This window comes from Metopolophium dirhodum, chromosome 4, assembly GCF_019925205.1.
Source record: "Metopolophium dirhodum isolate CAU chromosome 4, ASM1992520v1, whole genome shotgun sequence".
Lineage (NCBI taxonomy): Eukaryota > Metazoa > Arthropoda > Insecta > Hemiptera > Aphididae > Metopolophium > Metopolophium dirhodum.
The window spans coordinates 28,209,732-28,234,416 of NC_083563.1; the positions used below are offsets into that span (position 1 = coordinate 28,209,732).

At 29.2% G+C, this 24,685-nt stretch overlaps 1 protein-coding gene across 2 annotated transcripts in view; it reads left to right on the forward strand.

The window, feature by feature from the left end:
• The window catches only part of LOC132943338 (5-hydroxytryptamine receptor 2C), a 95,807-nt gene that overhangs the window by 18,530 nt on the left and 52,592 nt on the right, over positions 1 to 24,685 (forward strand). For both annotated transcript variants that reach the window (XM_061012295.1, XM_061012294.1), the window contains exon 2: positions 455 to 1,281. In XM_061012295.1, coding sequence (XP_060868278.1) covers positions 489 to 1,281 — 793 coding nt within the window. In that variant the 5' untranslated portion in view covers positions 455 to 488. The remainder of the gene's footprint in view (positions 1 to 454; positions 1,282 to 24,685) is intronic.

Sequence of the window (24,685 nt, forward strand, 5' to 3'; positions counted from 1 at the left end):
TCATTACGAGTTGGAAATGTGTCGGTCTCGGTTGACGTCTATCGTTTAGGATGCTTGAAGAGGGAAATTGGGATCCGGCTTGAGGCTTCGCCGAAGCTGTCCGTCATAATACGCGAAAATTGATTATTTTCTCGTGGAATAGACTTTAGCATAATTGGAAATATTATGTAATTATTGAATATAGTCGGAAGGCTAAAATATAATATAAAGGCATACTTGCTTGCATTAATTTTTGATTCTCCATTGACCGAATCAGTTTTTTAGAACCTTTAGGCGAGTTAAAAGCTACTAAGAAGCTTGCATATTACGATAAGTGAAGAATTTGTGGATAACTATTGGGATTTATGGTATCGAATCGAATTCAGAAACATGTACTGTAGTCCAGTAGTTAGGGTACCTAAATAGATACATATAATAAGAGGTAAACAACAAGTAAAATATAATTTTTTTTCAGCTCGAGTCACGTGCGTTGAACAGAAGAAAATGTAATGGGCAGCGGTCACGATGACGGAGCTGGCAAGGTGTGGTTGGCGCAGGTCATCTGCCGCCTGGTGTACTCTGTATACCAGGACAACGGCAACTACTACAACAACGGTTCAGCGTCGACTGTGGCCACAACCGCCGCCGCTGCAGCCGCGGCCGCGGCCGCCACCACCGCGGCCACCGCCGCCGCCATAGCGGTGGCCGGCACCGAGATGGTGATGACCGCGACAACGAACGGGAACAAGTTGCTGGTGACCGAGGCCCGGGTTGACAGGCTGGACTGCGGCGGTACATGGACGCTGGACTGCCGACGGACGGCGGGCGCGCTCGCGTGCACCGACTCGCTGTCCAAGGCCACCGACGCCGATGTCCGGCTGTACCTGCCCGCCAGGCTGTCAGCCCACTTTGACGGACAGCCGGCTGTGTCCGTGGGCCTGCCCGAGACGGCCCGCGGTAACGCCGTCACCGTCGTCCGCTGTGACGGTGACGGTGGTGGCGGCCACGACCACGATGACGTCAACCAGGTGACATGTTCGATACACGGCGAACAGTGGCCGCCCGCCACCGTGGCCACCGACGACGACGACGACGACCCCCAACGTTCGTACAACTGGAAGTATCTGTTCGTCTTTGTGTTCATCGCTTCCGGTGGCGTGGGCAACATACTCGTCTGCCTGGCCATATGCCTGGACAGGCAGCTACAGAACGTCACCAACTACTTTCTCCTGTCCCTTGCCATAGCTGACCTGCTGGTGTGCCTGTTCGTTATGCCTCTCGGCGCCATACCGGGATTTTACGGTAAGCGTCTACAACCATATTATAATATAATGATATACGCTCGTTTCGATGTAACGTTAGTAGAGCTGAGCGTTCAATGTACGACAAATCTTTGAAGATACGCAGTTCAAATCTATAATTATAATTCAGTTTAGAATGTAATAAAATGGGGGGGGGGGGGGGGGTAAATATCTTTACATTTTAACACGCTCTTTCATAATTCATTCAAACGATTTTTCGAAAAGGTTTTTTTTTTTAGATTAGCCGAAAGAATTCACTTTGCCGAAAACAAGTCAGCGGTCCTATATCCAACTGACAAAATAAACAATCATTTCCTAATCTTATACCAGTATAATATTATTACCTACTTATTATTATTCATTTGTAGGTATTTTATCAATAATATATCATTATATTACCTATATATAGGTAAAAAAACAAACCACGAAACAAACCTGCCCCCTCATACGATTTTCATATCACAAACAAAAAAATTTACAATAAAAATAGAATTATTTTAATTTATAAAGAACATCACGGAGATACCATTTAAAAATGTTAGAAAATTTCAATTACTAAATTGAAGCCAATATTTTATAAAAATATCGGGACTTTTATCAAAAGTTATAAAGTATTATAGCCAACGATAGCATATGAGTTTAAGAGATCTATTCACCAGAAATCAATTTTTCATTTTCACAAGCTATTTATCGGCTAATCTGTTCGTTGGCCAGTACAATTTACACTTTGTAATTTGTGGTAGCACGATATTATGACATTGTACAAGACTTGTACATATACAATTGTCATTTACTTTTATTATATTTATAATATTTAAGTGTGAAATAGTGTATGTTTATATTTTATTCGAGAAAAGTAGGTGACTCAAGTTGTACTAAATATAATAAATAATATTATTCGTATCTAATATTTTTAATTTAAATGACCAATATGGCTATGGATGGCGTGATTTGGGATATTATCTACCGTGATAATTACCGTCTACCGAGCGCAATCGGTCCATCAACTTTGAAAATAACCGAGCGCAATTATTGGTAGCTACTACCTAGGTATACGAAAAGGTAATTTTAAACGCAATTGGTAAACTCCCGTTGCGGTCGTATCTTACTAATCGACCCATCTATGTGTTTGTCCTTGGTTTATTCTCTCTAATGTTTACACTGACGTTCGGTGTCCCTGAGGTGCTTTTCCATCTCCTCTCCCGTATTTTTTCTCTCATTACTTTCAAAGTACAATCTCGTTTTACTCACTCCCGTGTTCCTTTCCATATCACTATTGCTCCTGAAAACTATCTAGAAAATTCCCCTATAGTATCCGGATAATGCTCACCGCGAATCACGACCCCGCGTTTTTTCCTTCTGATCCTTACATAAATCTGTTATAATTCTGTACTATGCCGTAATTTAATCAACCTGTATATTATTATTATGTTACCTAACCCAACTGTTGTATTATGCATCCTCGCCCCATAAATATAAATAATCATGATTGTATAATATAAATAATAGTTAATTTCGCTATTATTATCAGATTTTAATATTATTTCACTACCTATATTATATTATTTGTATCATCACTATACTTTTGCAGCTCTACAGTCGACGTATCGACGCTCGAACCTGCATTACTTAGCATAATCGCAAGAACATTGCTAGATTATCGACGGAGCGGTGATCTTTTGTACAATATTAGTTATTATTCTGTTTTTAAAAATCTTCTTATGTACGTACACCTTCATACAACACCCACAAAGGGTGTAACAAAAAAAAAATGATTAGACTAGTCGTAAGTTCAAGCCCATTAGATTGTTTTAAATACAATCAGTGATTATCATTACAAAAAAAAAATAAATCGTTAGTCGGCTGCACAGTTGTAGAGTGCTGTAGAAAAAAAATATAATATAATAGCGACGGCTCCTTGCTATATAGTTAGACACGTTAGATAAAAATTATCGTATTTTTTTTCCAAAAACCTGGTTGCCAATTATTATGTTGTCCCAAGTCTCTATCCAATAGTGAATCACGACTGTCAAAGCGTGTTCACCGTGATATCGGCGGATTACGAAAAAGAGCTTTGCACATAGGTACAGTTTAAACGTATCCATATACTACGCTTCAGAGAAATTGTTTCAACACCATCGTCGACATGTCCCGATATTAAGTGATTGGGAAACACTGACAAGATTAAACGAGAGTATTTAACGACTCAAACTAATTCGTATATATAGTAACTTTGGTCTTCGCAGATAATAATATTATTATTGTTATTATTATTTAAGTCCCATATAAATATATTATATTGTATAGAAGGTTTAAGGTATACTCGTTAACATAACCCGTCACGTATTTCGCTCTATAGATTAATAAAACATAAAACATTTTATGAAATAACGACACGGTTACGTTTGTTTTAATCCATTTCAATTTTTAAAAAATTGCAATTGTCCTAATTTATTGATGACACTTCTGCCTAACCAAATTTTTAAATGCATACCGCATACAGAATAACATTACCGCATCACCATGAAACAAAAATCTGGATAAATAATTAATAATGAAATATTATTGTAATAGTGAGTGTATTCAAAGAATTATTGCCATGTCAGAGTTATGTTAATCTTATTCAAATGTGAGAGGTCTACCTCTAACGAGTGCCGTTAATACTCAATATGTCCATGGAAGGGGTTAGGCCCTAGATAATTTTTTTTTTAAATTAAATATACCTACATTATTTTGAGAGTGGTTGTATTTCTGTAATTTTGACCTCGAGTATCGTAGATAGTATATATTATCTATAAAATATTATATTTATTACAATATTATATATAATTTAACATTCCTACAAATAGTTTCTTAATAAACTATAATACACTAAATACTGTATTTATTTTATTGAAAAAAAAAAAAAAAAACCCAAAACAGTTTATTTGTCAATTCAGCAACATAATTTAACACAATAAGGTATACATATAAATAAATGAGGATATTTAATGCAATTGTATAAGTCTCTAATTTTTTCAAAAATATCCAGTATGTCTTCATTATTGTAACTAATGTCAGTCTCTATGTTCAAAATACTTAAACTAATGAACCTATATTGATTCATACAATATTTTTATGATATTTCGCATTGTGAAAAATTATATTTCACAGGTCGTTATATTTATCGAAAGAATAAAAGCTTCTTGGAACATATTGCAAAAATTAGGAAATACTTTACCGTCATATAATGTTAAATGTTTTTTTATTTTCTATAAACTCGAATATTTGCTGGATTATATTATCATATTATAATTTGTTGAGGGGGTCAAAGATCTGGGGGATATTTCCTACACCCCCAGGATCACCTAACTTTTTTCGCCATTGAGGTCAACTCTATAAAGTTTAATGCTAAATTGATTTTAAAAAAGGGTATTGAAATTATTATTTAATTTATTCGTTAAAAAAATGGTATTGATTTGATAACAAAATTAAAATTCTTTAACGTAAGTAGTTAATTAATTTACGTGTAATAAATAATAATAAAAAAATCCCATTAGTTCTATTAATTAAATCACCTTAATGCAATTAAATATGTAAAAATGTACTTTTCATGTTGATAACAAAAACTGTATAATGTCAAGGCTTATAAATCCCGGGTAAAAAGGCAGCACTTAAGAGTTCCTAGAAATTATATTTTTTTCCTACTGGTATTATACTATGAACCACGAACTAATATACTTATTTATTTATATGAATTTAATTGAAAATATAAAATAATTGAAGTTGAACAATCTTTACTGTTCAAAAATTCGAAAGCTGGAAACCTTTTTGTAAACGAGTAAACGTGTTTTATTAGTATAATACTATGCAAGTTATATACACCAGGCATGGCATTTATGTGTGGGGGGGACTATAGTGGCCTGCCCCCTAGACATCATGAACTTCCTATAAATAATAATTTCTTGTTGGTGTTGTAACTTGTAAGTTGTGCTATCACATTAAGCGCTCAGTGGTCACGTTGACTGTCTGACGTCCGGCCATGTTGTTGATAATATAGTATAAGCCTCAGTGGGTAAATAATTAAAAGTAGAATTTTTGGACCAAAAGTATATTGTCCCTCCCCCTCCCCCCAGAAGACGAATCAAATCCACTACTGTACGCCATTATATCAAAACGAAGAAACACCAGATATCCTACCTATACTATTCACCGATTATTCACTATAGAAACTAAAGAGATTATACACTTGTCATCGGCAACAGCGCGTTGTTAATATTAATTTCAAGAAAAAACATAAACATTTTTGCATGCACAAAATGATTGATCATCATAAAAAAACGCAAGTCACAGAATTCGATTTTTATGTCTACGAAACGATTAAAAGTCGACGTTTTAAATTAAATGTATATACCTATATATGTTTAACGCACAGTCCGCTTTGGGTGCACGACATTAAGCTTCATGACTGTAATTTATTATGGTTTCGGCGTCACTCATTTAATACAATTATTAATGTTAGATATGTTAATATTATATTAATAATGTTGGTTTTTTTTTTTAAAATCAACATGAGAGATTAACTGAAAATGTATCTTTACAACTATTAGTTAATTGTATTATAGGTAATATCCTTCCCTATGTAGGTAATTTAATATATTCGTATGTTTCACTGAGTTAGACATTCATTACTAAAACTCCTTATACAATGTGGTTTATACCTACTTAAGAATATAAATATTTTCAAGAATGGTTTTTTTTTTATCTTCTCTAATTGGTTTTAAACTTAATGTATATACTATATTCAGTTTAATTTAAATATTATTGAGAAGTACATTTCCCGATCCTTTCATAATATTATAAAATGGAAAATAATATAATAACTATAATGGTTCTTTCTTTGCGGTTTTTCTGGTATTGTGTTTATATTTGGTGTAACAAACCCATTTTCTTGAAACATTTGTGTTCATAAAAAAAAGGAATAAGTTATTTGAGTATTACTAAAAAACAAAGCCCATAATTATTATATCTGTCCAAACATTAGGAATAATTGCATATTATATTGGTATATTCTAATAACATTCATTGTCTACAAAATTATGTGAAAAATATGGTGACGAATTTTTATTTCAACTAAGATGGCTGTCGGAACTGTCACAAGTATCATACATGAACGTGTCTGTCCTACTCTGTTATAAATTATGACAAATAGGGTAAAATATTTGCTGACGAATAATATTAATTTAAATTATTTGTTTAATGTTGATCTCTTGGGTATGCTTAAACTATTATTACTTGGTCAAGTGCGAATGTTTTGTTTTATATATTAATTTAATTCTGAATAATTACTCAGGTTTTATCTAAAATTATAACTTTTATAAAATAGTGTTTTAAAACACTAATTTTATTAATGATAATATACTCTAAAATAGTAAAATCTATATCATTTAAGATATAATACTGATTCTTATGTAAAACGTTGATAATGCTTTTACGATAAATATTATTTGATCAAACATAATCTGATAATATAGTATAATATAATGAAAACGTCTTCAAATAAAAACTAATAAATGTGACATTTTATTAAAAATATAGGTAGGTATTGAATAAATTGTTTTATTTTAAAATAATCGTATACTTGAATAAAATATAGTTTTCTCATAAGTAAATCGTATTTAATCTTCGACTTTTTGCTGTTGTTGAAAAGTAATTTAATACAAAAAATGCATAATATGTAATTAATATTCATTTTTAGTATCCAAAGTTTTAAACGTCATTCATCTGTTTTCAAGTATACAAAATATATTGTATTATAGTATAGTATAGTTGTAGGTACCTATCTGTGAATATTATTATGTACGAATAATACCTATGGGCTATGGTATTAAATTATTATTATTACTATTATTATGATATTTGTATTTTCGTATTCATCGGAGTATATATTAGATAACAATATAACAATACTATAAACTGAACATTTAAAGTTGTATATATATGCTTGATTCGATCATATCAACTGAAATTATACATATACCTTTCCAGCGACCCAACAAAACTATCAGTTACAAACACAACCCAAGAGGGGTCGGTCACGTTTTATAAGCCTTGACAACTTCAGTTTCCTGTCATGTGCATTCTAAAACCCTTTTTAACCCAAAATATCAGGGGAAAAAATAAAAATAAAGGATATATTTTAGAAGGATTATTTTTAATCATCAAATTAAATTCACGTCGTTTATTAAGTGTAAAGTAATCAGATACAGTGTTATTATACAGGTATATTTCTATAGGTATTTGAATAAAATAAAATTTATCATGACATCAATTGAAAGCGTATTGTCATTATGTAAATGGGAGAAATGTGTAAAATTTTCGTGACAAATAACACACATAATATTATGGCGTGGTCGATGAGAAATAAAAGGGTTAAAATATGATTTACATGAAAGCTCATACAGATTAAACACAAATTTACCGTTTATCAGTAAAAGCGACCGGCAACAGTCCAGCACGATGATGTAATAATATAATTGTATCATAGTGCTGCCCTGCTTAATAATAATATTATTGTTTATACAATTATACCTATACAACACAAAAATGGTATAGGTACATGAATAATGAACGTAATAATAATCATAATAGTAATGACGATGGCGACGACGACGATGATGATGATGATGATGATGATGATGATGATGATGATAATAATTATAGCAATAATATTCTTGAAGACTGAGTCGTAAACAGGGGACAGAGCCCCTCGGGACCAGATGTATAATAGCGCACCATAAAGACCACTGTTAAAGCTCCAAAGCCACGGCACGAGTTGGCAAGTAGTCAGCAAAAACTGCCCTTCATTCGGGCTTGATTAATCTGTAACGTCATTTGGGAACATTTTACCTATCCTAGTAAAATATCGCAAGGCATATCCTATCCCCGTATGTACCTGATACCAGCTATACCTATGTGTTTAGCCGTCGCAAAGGGACGATGTGCGGTTAGAGACGTTCCCAGATCTGGTGGCCGTATTTTACGTTACGAATGAGGACAAGGAAAATATATTATGTGTTTTAATCTTTGCATTCCTCTGCCAGGCAAAAAATGTAATGCATGTACCCATAGTACCTACGCTGTACAGGTGTGGGCACTGATCCGAAAAATTGAACGGATAAAAGAGGAGAGGAAACAAATATTACGTAAATCGTGGTTTCGTATTATTATTATTGTTATTATTATATGAACGTTTTTCAGCAGGTGAGTAGTGTGTGTACTAAAAAGAGATTGAAACGTAATTTATTCTTCCACGCTCTGACAACCTCCTTTTGTCCCGTTTTTGGTTTGAATTTTTAAAATAAATACATTTCATTATACTTTATCCCTTTAAATTATTATCGCAGTGATGCATAATAGTGTTTCGTTCACATTGTACGCCTTATTATTTTAACACACGACGTGTGTTCTATTATATATAATAAAATATCTTTTAACTCAACGTGTTGAAAACCATTTATTTTATTCGATGAGGTCCATCTAATAACGGCATTCTGCATCGATATTTTTACCAGAGAGCCGCGAAACTCACAACACATTAAATATATTCATGGTTTGTTCTTTTCCGTTTTGGTAGTCCAAACTTGAGCTTTTCAGTCAACGGTTTTATGTTTATAGTAGGTAGCTACTAAATGTGATTTATTTCCTACTTTGCATTATCCTCGAAACTTCTATTATTTGAGATTTTACATTTAAAACATCGTATCCAGTAAGGAATACGAATATCGTTGGATGATATTATTAATAAAAACAAAATAAATGAATTTTTTTGAAACTGAAGAGAAACGTCAGTATTAAATAAAAATAAAATATTGTGTTTACTTTTTGAAAATCACTTTTTACCATCCCGTATTAAATAATAATCATAACCTTAGAAAACTTCGTTAAAAAAAACATGTATGCATTTAGGTTAATTTTTTAATAAGAATTTATTAAAAGCTAACTACTAAATATAATAATACAAATATAAACCGCATGTCCTCCTCAATATACTATATTTTATATAAATGTATTACCAAATTATTTTTAGTTTGTATGAATATTATTAAATTTTTTATAATAATAAAAACATTGAGTGTATCATCATTTTTGTATCGATCTATTATTATAATATTCAAACAACTTTTCATTTTAAATTTGTTTCGTACAATAAGCATTATTTTTATTTTGATACGTTGTTTTGTGAGATAAGTCGTTTATCAAAAACACTTTCATCTAGGAGAAATGATTCAAATAACTTGGTTATGATATTTTAAATTGATTATGGTGACTGTGAGAAACACAAGTAAAACTGTTATACATAATATAGACAATAGACACGATGTCAACATCACAAATCATACAATACTGAATTGGTCGGAACATACAATATGTTAACAGTTATTATTTCTAGCTTTATAACTATAGTATGCGTGTGCAGTTTTTAGTTTCAAACAGTTTCTGTTCATTTCTTTGAATAAATATTTGAAATTGTAAACCATATCATAGTACTATAGGTATATACATCACTCATACATAGTATTAAATAAAGTGCAGAAACCTCCCCACGGCCCTTACGGGCACTTTTATTTTATCGGACACCTCCAAATGGCAGACGATTTTTCTGGAACAAACTTACTATAAGCTCTCTACAATCTGAACCCCATGGATACCGAATACCTCCGAAGAATAGCGGACAAAATGTCGGTCACCATATTATTGTAAATATTAGTATTCAAATAATACTGACGTTTTGTAGCTTTGTTATTGCGGTAATTACATGAGTAATATTATGTTAATTTAAATTAAATCAAAAATATTATTTTATTCGAAAAGTATGTCGTCGTATTTTTTATGCGTCACCTTTTAATAGTGTATCTTAATGTTAATAAATAATTTAAGTAAAACTAGCTTATGTGAGTGCGATTAAAATTATATTCTCGGATTACGATACATCATTATTTATTATTATATGTGTATAATACACGCGGGATCATCTAATTGAGGTAAATGTTACAAAATAATATTTAAAGGGATTCCATACGTATAGATATAATGATTCTAGTATTATGCAAACCGTTCACAAAGCACGTGGGTGCAGTGTTGAGCCGAGATGAATATAATTTTATCTAGATAAAGATAAAGATAACTTAATTATTTATTTATCTATAGATAAAGATGAAAACAATTTTTTTTTTATCTAGATAAATTATGGTATAATTTTTTTTTATATTTGTTTATGGAACTCTCTGTAAGCTCGTAGAAATATAGAATAACTTAATACTATGTTATCAAAAATGTTGATAGTTATAAGTAAAAATCACCTACTTAATAAATTACTAATTGTCTACCTATAAATTATAATAAATAAAAGCCGTTTAATAAATTAAATTATCTGGATAAATTCATCTAGATAACGGTGATTTTTATCTTAGATACGATAACTGTGTAAATTAATAATCTCTATTTATCTAGATAAGATAAAAGATAAAAGAATATTTATCTAGATAAACTCAAAGCTACGTGGATTCGTGAATGACGTGTGTTTTCGTTTACTAATACTGCGTCCTTAAATGACTTAAAAGATATTTTTTTTATATAGCTTGTTATTTTTTATTTTTTTGAATATCACGATTACAATATTTATCGAGATTATTGGCCATATTGTTACCTAATATTATTATATTCTGTTTCATTTATACATTTTCCAGGTTCATAACAATCATTGTGATTAATTGTGGTCATAGTATTAATTACGTATATTACATATATTGTGTACCTATTGGCTATTTTTAATGGGGTACACATTTAGTGAACTATGAACTAATTTTTTAACAGAATGTAGATTTTCAATTTAACATGAACAAAGCGCTATAATTTGTTTTTCGTTTTTCTATTACTTGTATAATAGTTGTTGTGTCAAACTTGTAGCGTGACACTTACAGCTACTGAACACGGTACATTCGTACAACGGAATTGATATGTCAATGTATCGATAACCATTGTTTTACATTAATTGTGATTATTCCCTCGTCCAACTATGTTTGATAAATATCCAACAATCATTTGTTAAATCGGTTGACGGGTTTGTTTCGGTTTTGTAAGTCTACAAACGTATTCAAAAAAAATTTTTTCGTATAATTTGTTTGTTTATTACATTATTATGTTAGATAATCTTCGTAATACAGCCTAAGAGTAAACGATCGGTTATTTTTGTTAACAATTTTGGCAACATTTAATGTGTCAGAGTCGTATTCGTTTGAATAAATTATAAAATGTGTAAATTTCATGACTTTATTTCAAAATACAATAAACGAATACGGTTCAAATCAATTTTACGTTGATACGGCCATACCAATAGACTATAATGTTCAATAAATATTACTACTTTCAGCAATTAGTAAATATTTTCAAAAACTAAGACGTATTTCTATTTCAAAATGATTTTGTTTTTATTTTTGAAAATTTAATCTTTTCTCATAACAATCTCATTAAATCATAAACTATACTGTAATTACAATTTACAAATGTAAAACAGTTTTCTATTTGTTGTTTAATGTAAATTATACAAACAGATTTTAGCACTTATCTTATGTTTGAGGAAATAATAATTAATTTGAAGTACTTACTAGGTACCGCATTTCTAGTTCAGAATGGCGAATTCTATATTTATTTTTACGAGTGTTAATAATGCTTTTTGTTCCGTATACATTTTCGGTAGCAATTAATTCGATTATCGGATATAAAAGTAAACCTTTAAAAAGTTATAGAAAGGTCGTCGTCATTAACGAAAAGTTAGGTCTAGTAGAAGTTTAAGTTTATCGACCAATATCGGTGATTATTACAACTGTCACAAACTAGAATACTACATAGAGAAAACTTGGTTTAAACCTTTAGAAACTGACAGCTCTAAAAATCCAATTTAGTACACTCAGAACATAAATAAGCATCACGTCTTTAATAGTCTTTTTTATGGATACGTACACAATTTTACAAAGTGCAATAATTATATAGAAAGTGATTATTTATGTCTGCTGATAACCACACAGCGTATTGACGCCTTGAATGCTTATCATAATTATTACTCGTTTTGATTTTGAACATTAAAACAATCATGCGTATATATTATGTTAATTATATTTTTTATTTAATTGTTTTGTGTGTAGTTTATTGAAATATTGTGATTTTAGTGGTATATTATATTTCTATAAGTACTTTGCGTCTTGTGCAGCCATTGAATAATGCAACGTTTAGAAATACATTAATTATATGTGCCCTTGTACCCTATACTTAAAATACTATATGTAAAACATTTGAATTTAGTAGATTATTGTTATAAACAACATCAAAAACACTATTGTTGTATAATAATAATAATTTTCGTAATACTTAATTGTCGTTGTCTTTTCCAACATTTTATTTGTAACTATAAATTTCGTATTTTTTAAGTGTCGTACATACATTTCCGCGGTGAATGGTGATAGAGGTTTAAGTCTTTTGACCTAGACAGCGTTGATATACCTTCTATATATATTTTGTTAGTTAGGATTTTAATAAGGGTAAAAAACACTGAACTAATGGAAGTATAAAAAATAGTAATAATTTCAGAAATGTGCAATAAGTACCTATGGTTATTGTACTTAAACATAAAAGCTTAAATCGCACCCATCATTGTAAAAAACTAATTGCTTCCTTGTATTGCTCATCACTTTTGTTCTATGGAAAAAATGTATACCGTATACCTACCAACCTAGTATATTCATAGGTATTATCTATATATTTATAATATCTACCCGGTGATTATTTTAACAGGTAGTAAACATACATAATTTCCAAAGTATGAATGTTTTTCTCAAAATTTCAATATTTAAAAGTCGAATTGCGAAAGAGTACCTTATTATTTATTTATAATTAATAAGTATTAAAAGAATATATTAGCGGAGTAGAGTGGCTCAGCCGTTCAGGGGTGCCTCGTAAAATTTAAGCCCTTCAATTCCTCCATCAAAACTTTAAATTGGTATTTACCTATAGGCTATAGGATATTATAGCTACAATTAGCTAATTTTAGCGTTAAATTGAAATGTTATTATTATGCTAACGATTTTATTGAACTTCTCCAAAAATATTTTCCTTTGGAATATGAAACTAAAATGTATGCCGTCAATAGAGTAATTTATAAAGTAAAAACCTTAAACAAATTATAACAAAAAAAATTATTTCCAAAACCGACAATATTTTTCAAAAAATAGGTTGGAAAGGCATTTATTTAAGTACATTAACAAAATGGAATTTACTTGGAAGAATAATATGTTAACACGACTTGCTATGATAATAATAATTTAGTACACACGTAGAAATATAAATTGGTTGATTGGGATTGATAATAATATTGTATTTATAACCGAGAAATCGTTACGGTTGAGTGTACTTTAATTGAAGTCCAAGGCGACATGTGCCGGACACTTTTCCGGGAGAAGACGTAACTGTGGCCGGAAGCGCGTGAAATGGTGTATTCCCTTGACATGTATATGCGATGGTAGTGAGGGGAGGTAGGGGTGGGGATAATGGAATACACGTGATCATCACTAAGGTGGCCTAGGTACGTTAAGTCGATTTGATTTGACTTCATGAAATATTCATCAGACAATATTACGTACGGGAAGAGTCTCAAAATATTGGCTGCCAGCATGAACGGCGGTGTTAATTTTTCCTCGCTCATCGGAACTAGTGTTAGCGCAAAAATAATCACATTTTTTCGGATCCCCTAGAGATTGCGTTTGAGAAAAAACCCTGTAACGCGCCGCTTAACACTTATACCAATTACACGTGAATTATAGAAAATAAAACGAAAAAAGAAAAATATTTTTATGTATTAAGCTATCACATCCACCACGTCTAATTAACATGATAAAAAATATTACTCATGTTATTTGTATTACTTATTTTATTTCTATCGACATTTTGACTTTGAATATAATACGTTTTTATACCTACAAACTAAATCACCATCTCTATATTTAAACATCTTTGGGTCAAGTACAGACATTGTATTATTATTAATAATTTATAAATGTGTTGTATCTAATACAATTCTATAAAACAACACTTTACGCGTTAAAACTTGAAACATAAATTAATGTCAACAATCAAATAAATAATAAAATTATCATTAAAGTTCGTAATACGCATAGTACGCTTACCTACTTATTTTTAACTTTAACAACATGAATTCAATATTAATTTTTGTGTGCTTTGTACTTATATCCATTAACAATGGATTATATAGTAGTTATTTTCAATACTGCATAAATTTCAAGGAATAGAATATTTTCCCACAATAGCGTACACGTTTTGACTTTCATGTTCAAAAGGTTTATTATCTATCTACGCAGTTTATTTTTTTTTTTATGGTAATCACTTCGAAATCCTCCGTTAAAAATAAAAATAAAATAAAATAATATATTTATGTCTTCTGGTCTACTGTTATACGTAAATTCGATAACAAGATCCTTAGGGGTAGATGGTGACAGCTGTTAAGTAGCCTAACAGAGATTATATTATAAATTATAATATTCAATATCCACCATCCATTTCCTTAATATAAGTCAGAAGGTGCCACAAATTCTAGGTACCTACCTATACACACGGTTAACATAATGTAGGTACCGTGGGAAATCAATAATGGATTTACATGAATATAAACTACATTTCTCAAAATAATTATATTATAAGACAATCGAAAATTCTCTTATTTTCATTTTCAATAATACAAATGATTTTGAAATAAAATTTTTGAAACCATTAAAAAAATATATATATTTACTTTTGTGTATCAATCAAATGGTATACAATTCTTACGCCATACTTGTATGTATAACAATTAACTAGCTATAATAGTAAACTGATAGCTATAAAAATAATAAAAATAATTTATTGTATTCAATTTATTTATTTGAACACGGATTTGCAACTTATTCGGCGTATAAAAATTATAAGATACGTGACATAGTAGAAAATAAAAATAAAATTTCTAAAAATATTAATTCACTAATATTCTAGTTAGGACAGTATAATATTTTAACTGACTAAAATAATAATATCATTTAAATTTTACATAACTATATAAATATGTAAAACAACATAATATAACAATTTATTTTCTAAATAGTTTTTTAAAAATATTTTATTAAAATTTATTTGACAAAAATTATACTCTTTAGTTCTAAACTATTTAAATTAAAAACCTAATGTTAATATAATTTTAATAGTGAAGAGAAATAACATTATACTTGGTGAGCAATTTTAATTTGAATAGGTAGTAGGTACCAACCAAAAATATTTAAATGGCTATTTACGTTAAGTAAATTAATTATATTTTTTAAAATAATACATTTGGGCGTTTTATATTAATAAGATTAAAAATAATATTCAATAACTGTTTTGAATCATTTTATTTTTATGAAATTCGTGTAGAAAAGTTTTAACTATATCCATAATAACTATTTACTCGTACATGGATTGTGTTATAAATTGGTAGGAATTAAGTTCAATTATTTTTAAAAGTTTACCTGACTATTCACCATAAGTCTCAGCTTATGTACCTAAATACATAGTATTTATTGTAAACATTTATACATTTACTCATGTATATACATTGTATAAATAAGTAGATGTTTATTGTACGTAATTTTAATTGTATATTATAAGTTATAACTGTAGGTGCCTATTTAAACTGTTCCTAATTATGTGTTAAATAAAAGTAAAATGTGTATTAAGGGTTGTCATTTAATTAAAATTTGTGACTCTCGATGTGAACCTGTCCCTATAACCAATATTAATACATTATACACATTTGTTGGGTTAATTCTAAATAACAGTATTCACTCCTCAATTATTACAGTTCCTTTACCTATTTACTTAAACTAATTTTAATCTATACAAATATCAAATTAAAAAGAAAGATTTTTTTTAATAAATAAATAAATGCATTTTTAGACTACAGTTACAATTCGATAATTATTACAGAACGACAATTGATAATATTGATTATATTGATTTTACATATTATATTTAAAATAAAGTACTGTGGTAACAATACAGTTGATTATAATTTATAATTATTCAAGACAATATTTCACGTTTAACTTTAAGAAACAAAACATTAGATTACGTAAAACAAAAAAACTAAAATTAAATAATAATCGTTATTTAGGTAAGACTACGAGGTGGTGAGCAACGGAAGTGAAATCTTTAAGAAATTCCAACAATTATAATGTAATGTCATGAGGTAGGCATTCATAATAATTTACACATTTTGTCACTCTCGGGAAACCTTTGGCAGAGACTAAAAATTAAATGGTGCAGTTAAATGGATGAATTAAATGGATCGTTTTATTTAATTAAACAACAAAATAATATCAAACCAAATATCGCAAATGCTTGATTGCACGAATTATTAATTGTGTGACCTCACAGATGATTTATTATTAATTTTTTTTTTTTTAATAAAACCGCGGTAACTTACGCCATTGGGTGGTTTTTAACTGTGGGGGAAGGTACTGTAGGTTAAACGCGTGTTTTTGTTAGTTTGGCAGATTTTTTAGTGGGCACTTGTAGGTATCTGCCATCCTCGGGGGGGGGGGGGGGGGGCACCTTGACTTGCCCGAAGACAAATGCCAATCGTGGCCAAGGTTTTGAACCGGCGCCGGTGCGCGTCGCAACCGACGTCTTAGTCCGCTCGGCCACTCCGTCCCCCCCCCCCCCCCATACAAGCATTATAAATGAAATATATACGCACATTTTAAAATATTTGTTAAATTTTAAGAAAAGTGACATTTCAAAGTTATCATCAGACAAAGACCGTTCTCAGTCGTCATGTGCGTGTGTGCGTGATTCTAGAATAATCACATGCGCGACAGTAGATAATAGATATTACTGATATTGTGATATTATAATATAGTTATTAAATATAGGTAATACTGTAATAGTCAAATGGTAATATAGATAAACGGGTAAACGTAAACCACCGATAACACTACCACGAAAATTCGGCATCGTGTCTACACTAATAATTGATTAAGCCACCCGTATAGATACTATTTATATTATCACGGACTAAGATATAATGGACTGGGAACGAGCAGCTTATCAGTGGCCTCGAAATATGTACAAGAGGCAATTGCGGGGGGTCACAATCAAAATTGAGAGTTTACAGCGCCATCTGTATAAAACACGGACTGAGATACAAAATGTGACGCTAAATAAAACCACTGGTAGCGCTGAAAACATTCAATTGTGAGTGTTGATGATAACAGAGGAACCTTTTGCGGACCGTCCACCGTCACCCGCCCACCTTGTCGTTTCCAGTCCATTATATCTTAGTCCGTGATTTATATCGAGTAGATATCAACATTCTACAGACTACGCGGAAGAGCCGTGGTTTCTGTGCGTGCATTATTATAAATAATAATAATTAATAATATATACGAGCCTATATAGGAATATTAGGTATATAGGCATATAGCCATAATGTGATGATTGAGGAACAGCTTTTGGAATTTTGGAATGAAAAAAAAAATAATAATAATAACTAGTTAGTTTTTTTTCTAACGAGTTAGATTAGACTATTTTACACATTAAATTCAACTAGTTAAGTTAAAAAGTTAATATGAATTAAAACTAATTAGTTAAGTTTCTAACTAGTTAGTGCACAGCTTTGATTTATATGCATAAATATAAAAACAAATAAGTTGTTTGAACCTTTTAATATACAAAACGGAAAGACGCATACTATTATTATGACGGATCAGCATCGGATATTTGGTGCGTCAAACATCAACTGAAGAAATTAATGATTAAGGTTCGACGTGACACCAGTTTGTGGTTTGTGGTGAATCGTTTTGAGAGAAGTTTGAAACATTTAACTTCACTAGGATGAGTGGTACAACCACATACAATATCGCTTTGGCTAGACTGTTGCGTTCTTTGATACGTATTGATCAGTGCAACGATTTCCACCACAATTTCCACTGCTGTAACGTTGATACGTGACACCACATCACAGCTCTTGTGACCTTACTCTTGTCAATATTGTGAAACTGCGGAAAACTACAAATGATTTCAGTCCGTTTCTTTTGGTTTCGTTCAAAGTGGGATATTGGTGTGTGTCGATAATAATCTATTTATGCTGTATCTGAAGGTGTGACGTCGTCAGAAAAAAAAAAAAATCATAATAACGATTTTTCTTCTCAATTTTGTACACCTAAGTTGATTTTGGGGAATTCTGAAGCGTCAAAGATGAAAGTCGAGTTACCATCGTCATCCCTTCTACTATTGATGAGTATCCGTTGAACAAAACGTTTACCTCTATGCGCTCGTAAATTTATGTATGACGGTGTATAGCGTACCTTTATATTATACCAGTAGAGCATATTTTGTGTTGTATCGTAGAAAATTGGTGCACGCGTGTGGATATGGAATACGCATACATGCCGTATACTGCATCCTATCATACCCGATATTGTCGAATCGTAATTAACTACCTTGTGTCTTTATATAAATATAATTTAGAAATATTTCATATTTTAGTCGAGTACTTTTCCACAAAATTGTGAAAAATAAACAGCCTTCTAACGGTGTCCATCTATCACTTTTGACCCTCGGGGAACCATGTGTAATAATCAATAATAGTATATAATATATTAAAGTAATTAAACTATAATCATCAACAGACATTTTTGAAAACAACAATAACAGATTTTATAACATAATAATAATTTTATACTTATTAGATAAGTAGAATACCTGACTTCTGTCTTATTTAATTTTGTTGTTCACTAGTCAGTTTTACATTAAAAGAAAAATTTACCAAAAACCGAAGTTTTCATAGGTATTTTTCTTATTTGATCAGCTATATAAAAATGATTTAAATATACACGTTTTTTATTGTTTTAAATTGCATTACACTTCTTGATTTTTAATTAATTTTCCAAGTTTCTGTTTACTACAGTGCTCGCAGTTGTATAAAGTATTACTACAATATTGGTTTGTGTGTTGGAATGAGTTAGGTAATATTTTTGATTATTCAGGCCAATATAACTAAATTAAGCTGGTATATTTTTTTACACTAAGAATAAAGTGTAGGTATTGAGTTATTAATTTTCGATAACATAATAATATAAAGTTACATTTTCATTATTCTTTCACTTAATATTTCCATATTAGGTTTTAATATTTAGCACACACAATACTATTGTTTGTAATATTAACATTACCTAACATATAGGGCACAGATTAAAATTAAAATTAAATATATATAGGTAAATATTATAATTTTTTTTTGAAATCTGTTTTAGCTTACTTACAATGTTAGGCATTCTTAGAATTTTCTTTTAAAATGGATTTGTCTAAAATAAAATTTTTTTGTAATAGACGACTAAAATATTTTATAACTCCTAAATTGATCAGTTAGCGTACTGTTATGATCCCGCGTACAAAGTTTGATTTGAAGACGTAAGATCATAGGTAAAAATCTAGTCGTTGAATTTTGAGATTACTACAATGTTTTCACCCAATTAATCTATTTAGCACATCATGTATATTTTACTTGTATTTTTCCCGTTTATAATCATAATATGGTAATTAGTATAATATATATTCTATACCTATTATATTGTGGGCTTGTCGTCAGCAGTATTTTATTCGTGTACCTATTTATTTAAGAACTATTTATTATATTGTAATTTTAATTATTAATGGCTAAACTAATTAATTGAAATATTCAAAATATAATATACCAGACAAAATTGATAAAATATGTTTTATCTGTTTCTAACTATTATTTTGTAATGTTCAAAATTAAATTGAGTTTAATTGTGTATTACATTTATATTATACAATTATACATTTGAGTTAAAAAAAAAAAAAAAAAAACAATTTCTATAATAATTACCTTTGAATTAAAAAGGTGTTCAGTTCACTTAACAACAATTGTATTCAAGAATTGATAATTTATGAAAAATGTCAAATGTCAATAATGTTTTCAAAATATACACTCGGCAATGCATATTAATTCATAAATGTACTTTATTATAATAGTAGTTAATAATTGACACATAACTTATTTATTTTAATAACAAATCAGGCAAAAGCCAAAATCAAATAAAAATATAATCTAAGTATTAATTAATTCGCATTTAGTTAAACTATTTGAACAAAAACATCCTTGGGTAGCGTTTTTTCCCTAGAATTCGAACATTGTTTGATTGGTATTCTGAATGCAACAAAAAGCTCTTATTATGGATTAACTATGGTTAAACATTTAAAAAGTAGACGTATTATTTTTAATTACGTTGGAAGGTTGTGCACACAGAATTTTTTTTGGAATTGGGTATGGAAAAAAAACAACTTTTCAACTACCCTGCTCAATTCTTCGTCTGCAGTGCAGAGTACGATATTTCTGAGTTTTTGTGCTATGGTTAAAAAAGCATCCAGAGAACAACTAGGGCCAATTTTTTAACGTAAATACCATTAAAATCATTAGTTTTTACAATTTTACATTATTACATAATATTATATAAAATACATTTCATGTTTCTATGTTGAAAAATTAGTACAACGTTTTTAATCAGTGAATATTAGTGATGGGTGATATTGTTAAATATTAAAAAAAAAATTACAGTTTTATTAATCCAACGAGTATATACGTTAAGACGATAAAGTTATAAATTATTTACAAAAAAATCGGTCAAATAATTTACTCTTAATCAGACCAGTCACTAAAATTAAAAAAATAACATTTTTCGATTATGATAATTGTCAGAGACATGATAATATTGTTTTAATAAAACTTGTTTGCGTTATATTTTGACTGCATTATTTAAATTCATACCGTTCGCGATATTTTTAATTCTACAGAAATCAAAACGAATTCTTACAAGTACAACAATTATATACATTTGTAAAAATAAATCTTAATAATCTTTCACATTTCGAAAATAAATTTAATTGACAAATCTTAACGATTTCTGAGACAAATTGTAATCAAAACGTATCTATTAAATAATCATATTATTCCTTACCTACCTAATTACTACCTAGCTATACAATAATTTATTTACCCTTTTTAGGAGATCTTTTCCCAGAAATAGCAATTCTTGCAGCTCGATACGTTAACATTTTTTTTTAACTTCTCACTGACTATACAAATGCATTCATTCGAATTAATTTATGGTGTATGATGTTTTAATAATTATAATAAATGTATAGAAAATCTAAATGCTTAAATAGTATAGTATATATATATATTTTATTTTGATCAAAATTACAATATACATGCCGGTTATTAGCAATTTGTGTCATAAGATATTGCCCCAATTTTTGAACACAAATATCTCATTATATTTACTTTGTTTTTTTTTATCAGTTCTAATGTATAAAAATAAAATAAAAATGTATTTAAACATCATTGGTCTAAATACTCATCAAACTGTGAATTATTGTATATTAATTATTAAATTGAATATAATATTTATCTAGGTACATACCTAATTCAAATTCTAGTTTTTGAGGATTATTTATAAGTAGATAAGATTTGATTATTTACTCGAACATTGAAAATAGTATCAATGGATCTTGAAATTGAATTCAATCTATTTATAATCTTTAAAATTCAATTAGTATAAGCATTAGCATAGGTAATTCTCAATGCAGATAATGTATGTTTGAGGATTAGATTGGAAAAGTCGCAATATACCTACAATAAATGCAAATAGAGTAGGCATCTACATAAGACTATCACATCTTAGAGACATGAATGTTTGGGTATTCATTAACAAATTAATTTCCTAGAATGGAAATGTATATTTATTCAACATGCGTAACTGATGCAGATGTGCTGCTTATGGAGAATATATTTTGAAACAAATTTGAACGGGCATGTAAAAATCCTAAAGGGTAAAATAAGAAATAGTAAATATTATTTTTAACCTACTACAGAGTAAGTACTCAGATCAGTTTAAAAAGTGAAAAGTTTGATGTCCTAAGCACTATTGTACGATAATATGATGCAAGGAACGGTGTTATAGCATTAATATTTAAATATTTCATTTATTTTTCATTTTAGATTCCGAGTAGAGCGATAAATGTATGATGTGTGTGTCTTTCATGACCTTTTGGAGTAGTAAAAGTCCTTCAATCTTCTACGTTGAGAGTGATATTTAGCAGAACATTGGTACTTTTTTTGTTGTTGGGTGGAGAGGGGGTGGGGGTCAAAAGAACAAATTATTCCCTGTAATTTTGAAAATGGAAATATTTACGCAACACTATAGTTTTTGATAAAAAGCAATTTTGATTTTTTTTGCTGCAATTAAAATAGCAACTTATCGCCAAATATTTACTTTTGCATTTTTAAACATGATATAACTTTCAACATGTTTGGATATTTTTGTGATATTTACAGACTTTTGAAATATTTGAAATTTTTTCGATAAATATGTTTACCTATAAAAATGTTTCAGAAAGTTTGAACATTTAGAAATTCATAAGTTTGTTTTACAGAATTTCAAAAATATTGATCTTAAATAGTCAACATTTCATCAGTTTTCAGAAAATAACGATTTAAAATAGTTGGTTATTTGTCAATAAATATATTAATCGTAAGGAATTTAAACATTTTGCCATGATGTATATTATTGTTTTCATATAATATAATTAAATGTTCAAAAAATTCAGTCAAATCTTAAACTATTTAGACCACTAACATATTCACACCATTTTATGATAAGTACATGGTATATTCATTAGATAATAATATTTATATACCTACCCATCCATATTTTTTTGCTTTCTCAATATCCCAATCTTTTGCATCTCCAATGCTCGCTCCTTACCTTAATTCTTTTAATTTGTCACTAAATCCATCAAACGTTCACATGGTCTACGTAGACTGTACGTTTTTTATTTGGCTTAAGACGCTTAAGTACTCTTTAATTAACTTACCCTAAGCGTTATACACGCCTGGCACCCTGGTCCATCGCAATCTTTTTTATTTTAGAAAATCTCGTAATTTGGGTTCATTGTACAGACTGTTTTTACATAGTTATTCCTCCGTTCATTTCGACAAGTATTAATGTATAACACAGCCATATAATATACAATATATTATGATATTATGATATATGTATGTTAATAATTATAATAGTATATAATGTATATGCTATGTTTTTTTTTTAAATAAATGACCAATAGTAATGTAATAAAATATCTTTATATATGTATAGGCTGACACACGTTCCTTGTTCTGAATAATTGTTCATGAGGCGTATACAATGAATTTATGAATGATTTATTATTGAATTAAAATTTAACACATCCATTACAGTGACCTACTCTATGACGATATACAACTGAAACCTACAACTTACAACAGACTAACTTCTCTGGTTTTATTTTATTTTTTAATACTCTGGCATTTACATTTTTTTGTTTCTCATAAATAATTAATACTTGTAATTCCATCATTGCTTTTATTTGTTTAGTTTATTTCCTATCCACATTTATTTTTATGTTTGGTTTGAAAAACATATAATTGTCTAATCGTATTACGTATGTACCTACTTCAGAAAAATTATGTAAAGGTTTGGAATTCCAATATCGACAATAGCTATTTAGTTTAAGTACCTAATATGTATTTCTGTACAACTATATTACTAAATAATAAAATATCCGAGAACATTTTATTAGCAACTATATTATATACAGTATTATAAGATATAAAAATTCAGAGTTCGATAACATTTCAATGACGTTATTTTTAAGAACTTGTCAAAAAATCGTTTAAATATGCAAGTAGACAACGACAACATCATAGCATAATATTATTATTTTCATGGTTCGTATGCTCGTGAATTTGCGTAAGTTGTTTGCTAAGTCGTTTGCTAAGTCACAATGAATGCTACATAAAGTAGAAATATGTTTATTTATTTATTAATTTTGTATATTTTTGATTTTTGTTTCAATTTGATCCTTACTAATCTTTGTTTTGTCGTCCATATTTTTAATTCTTTCAATCGTTGGTACACATATGGAAAGTATTTAATCAATGTTTCAATTAATACTTTCAATGCACCTACTTGGATTTGTGTTGTGGTTGTTTTAATTTTTAATGATAATTTTATAACTAATCAGAATTTAAAATCAATTGTATTAAAACTTTTAATTACTAAGCTTATAAGATTATAAATTTACAAAGTTTTTAAGTTTGTTACAAAATATTGATTGTTTGTTTATTCTAGTTTTTTAATTTCAAACACAAGCATTTTAATTGTTCTTAGAAAAATTAAAAGAATTTAATAGTTTATTTTTAATGTTTTATATTTTGTAGTTTTATT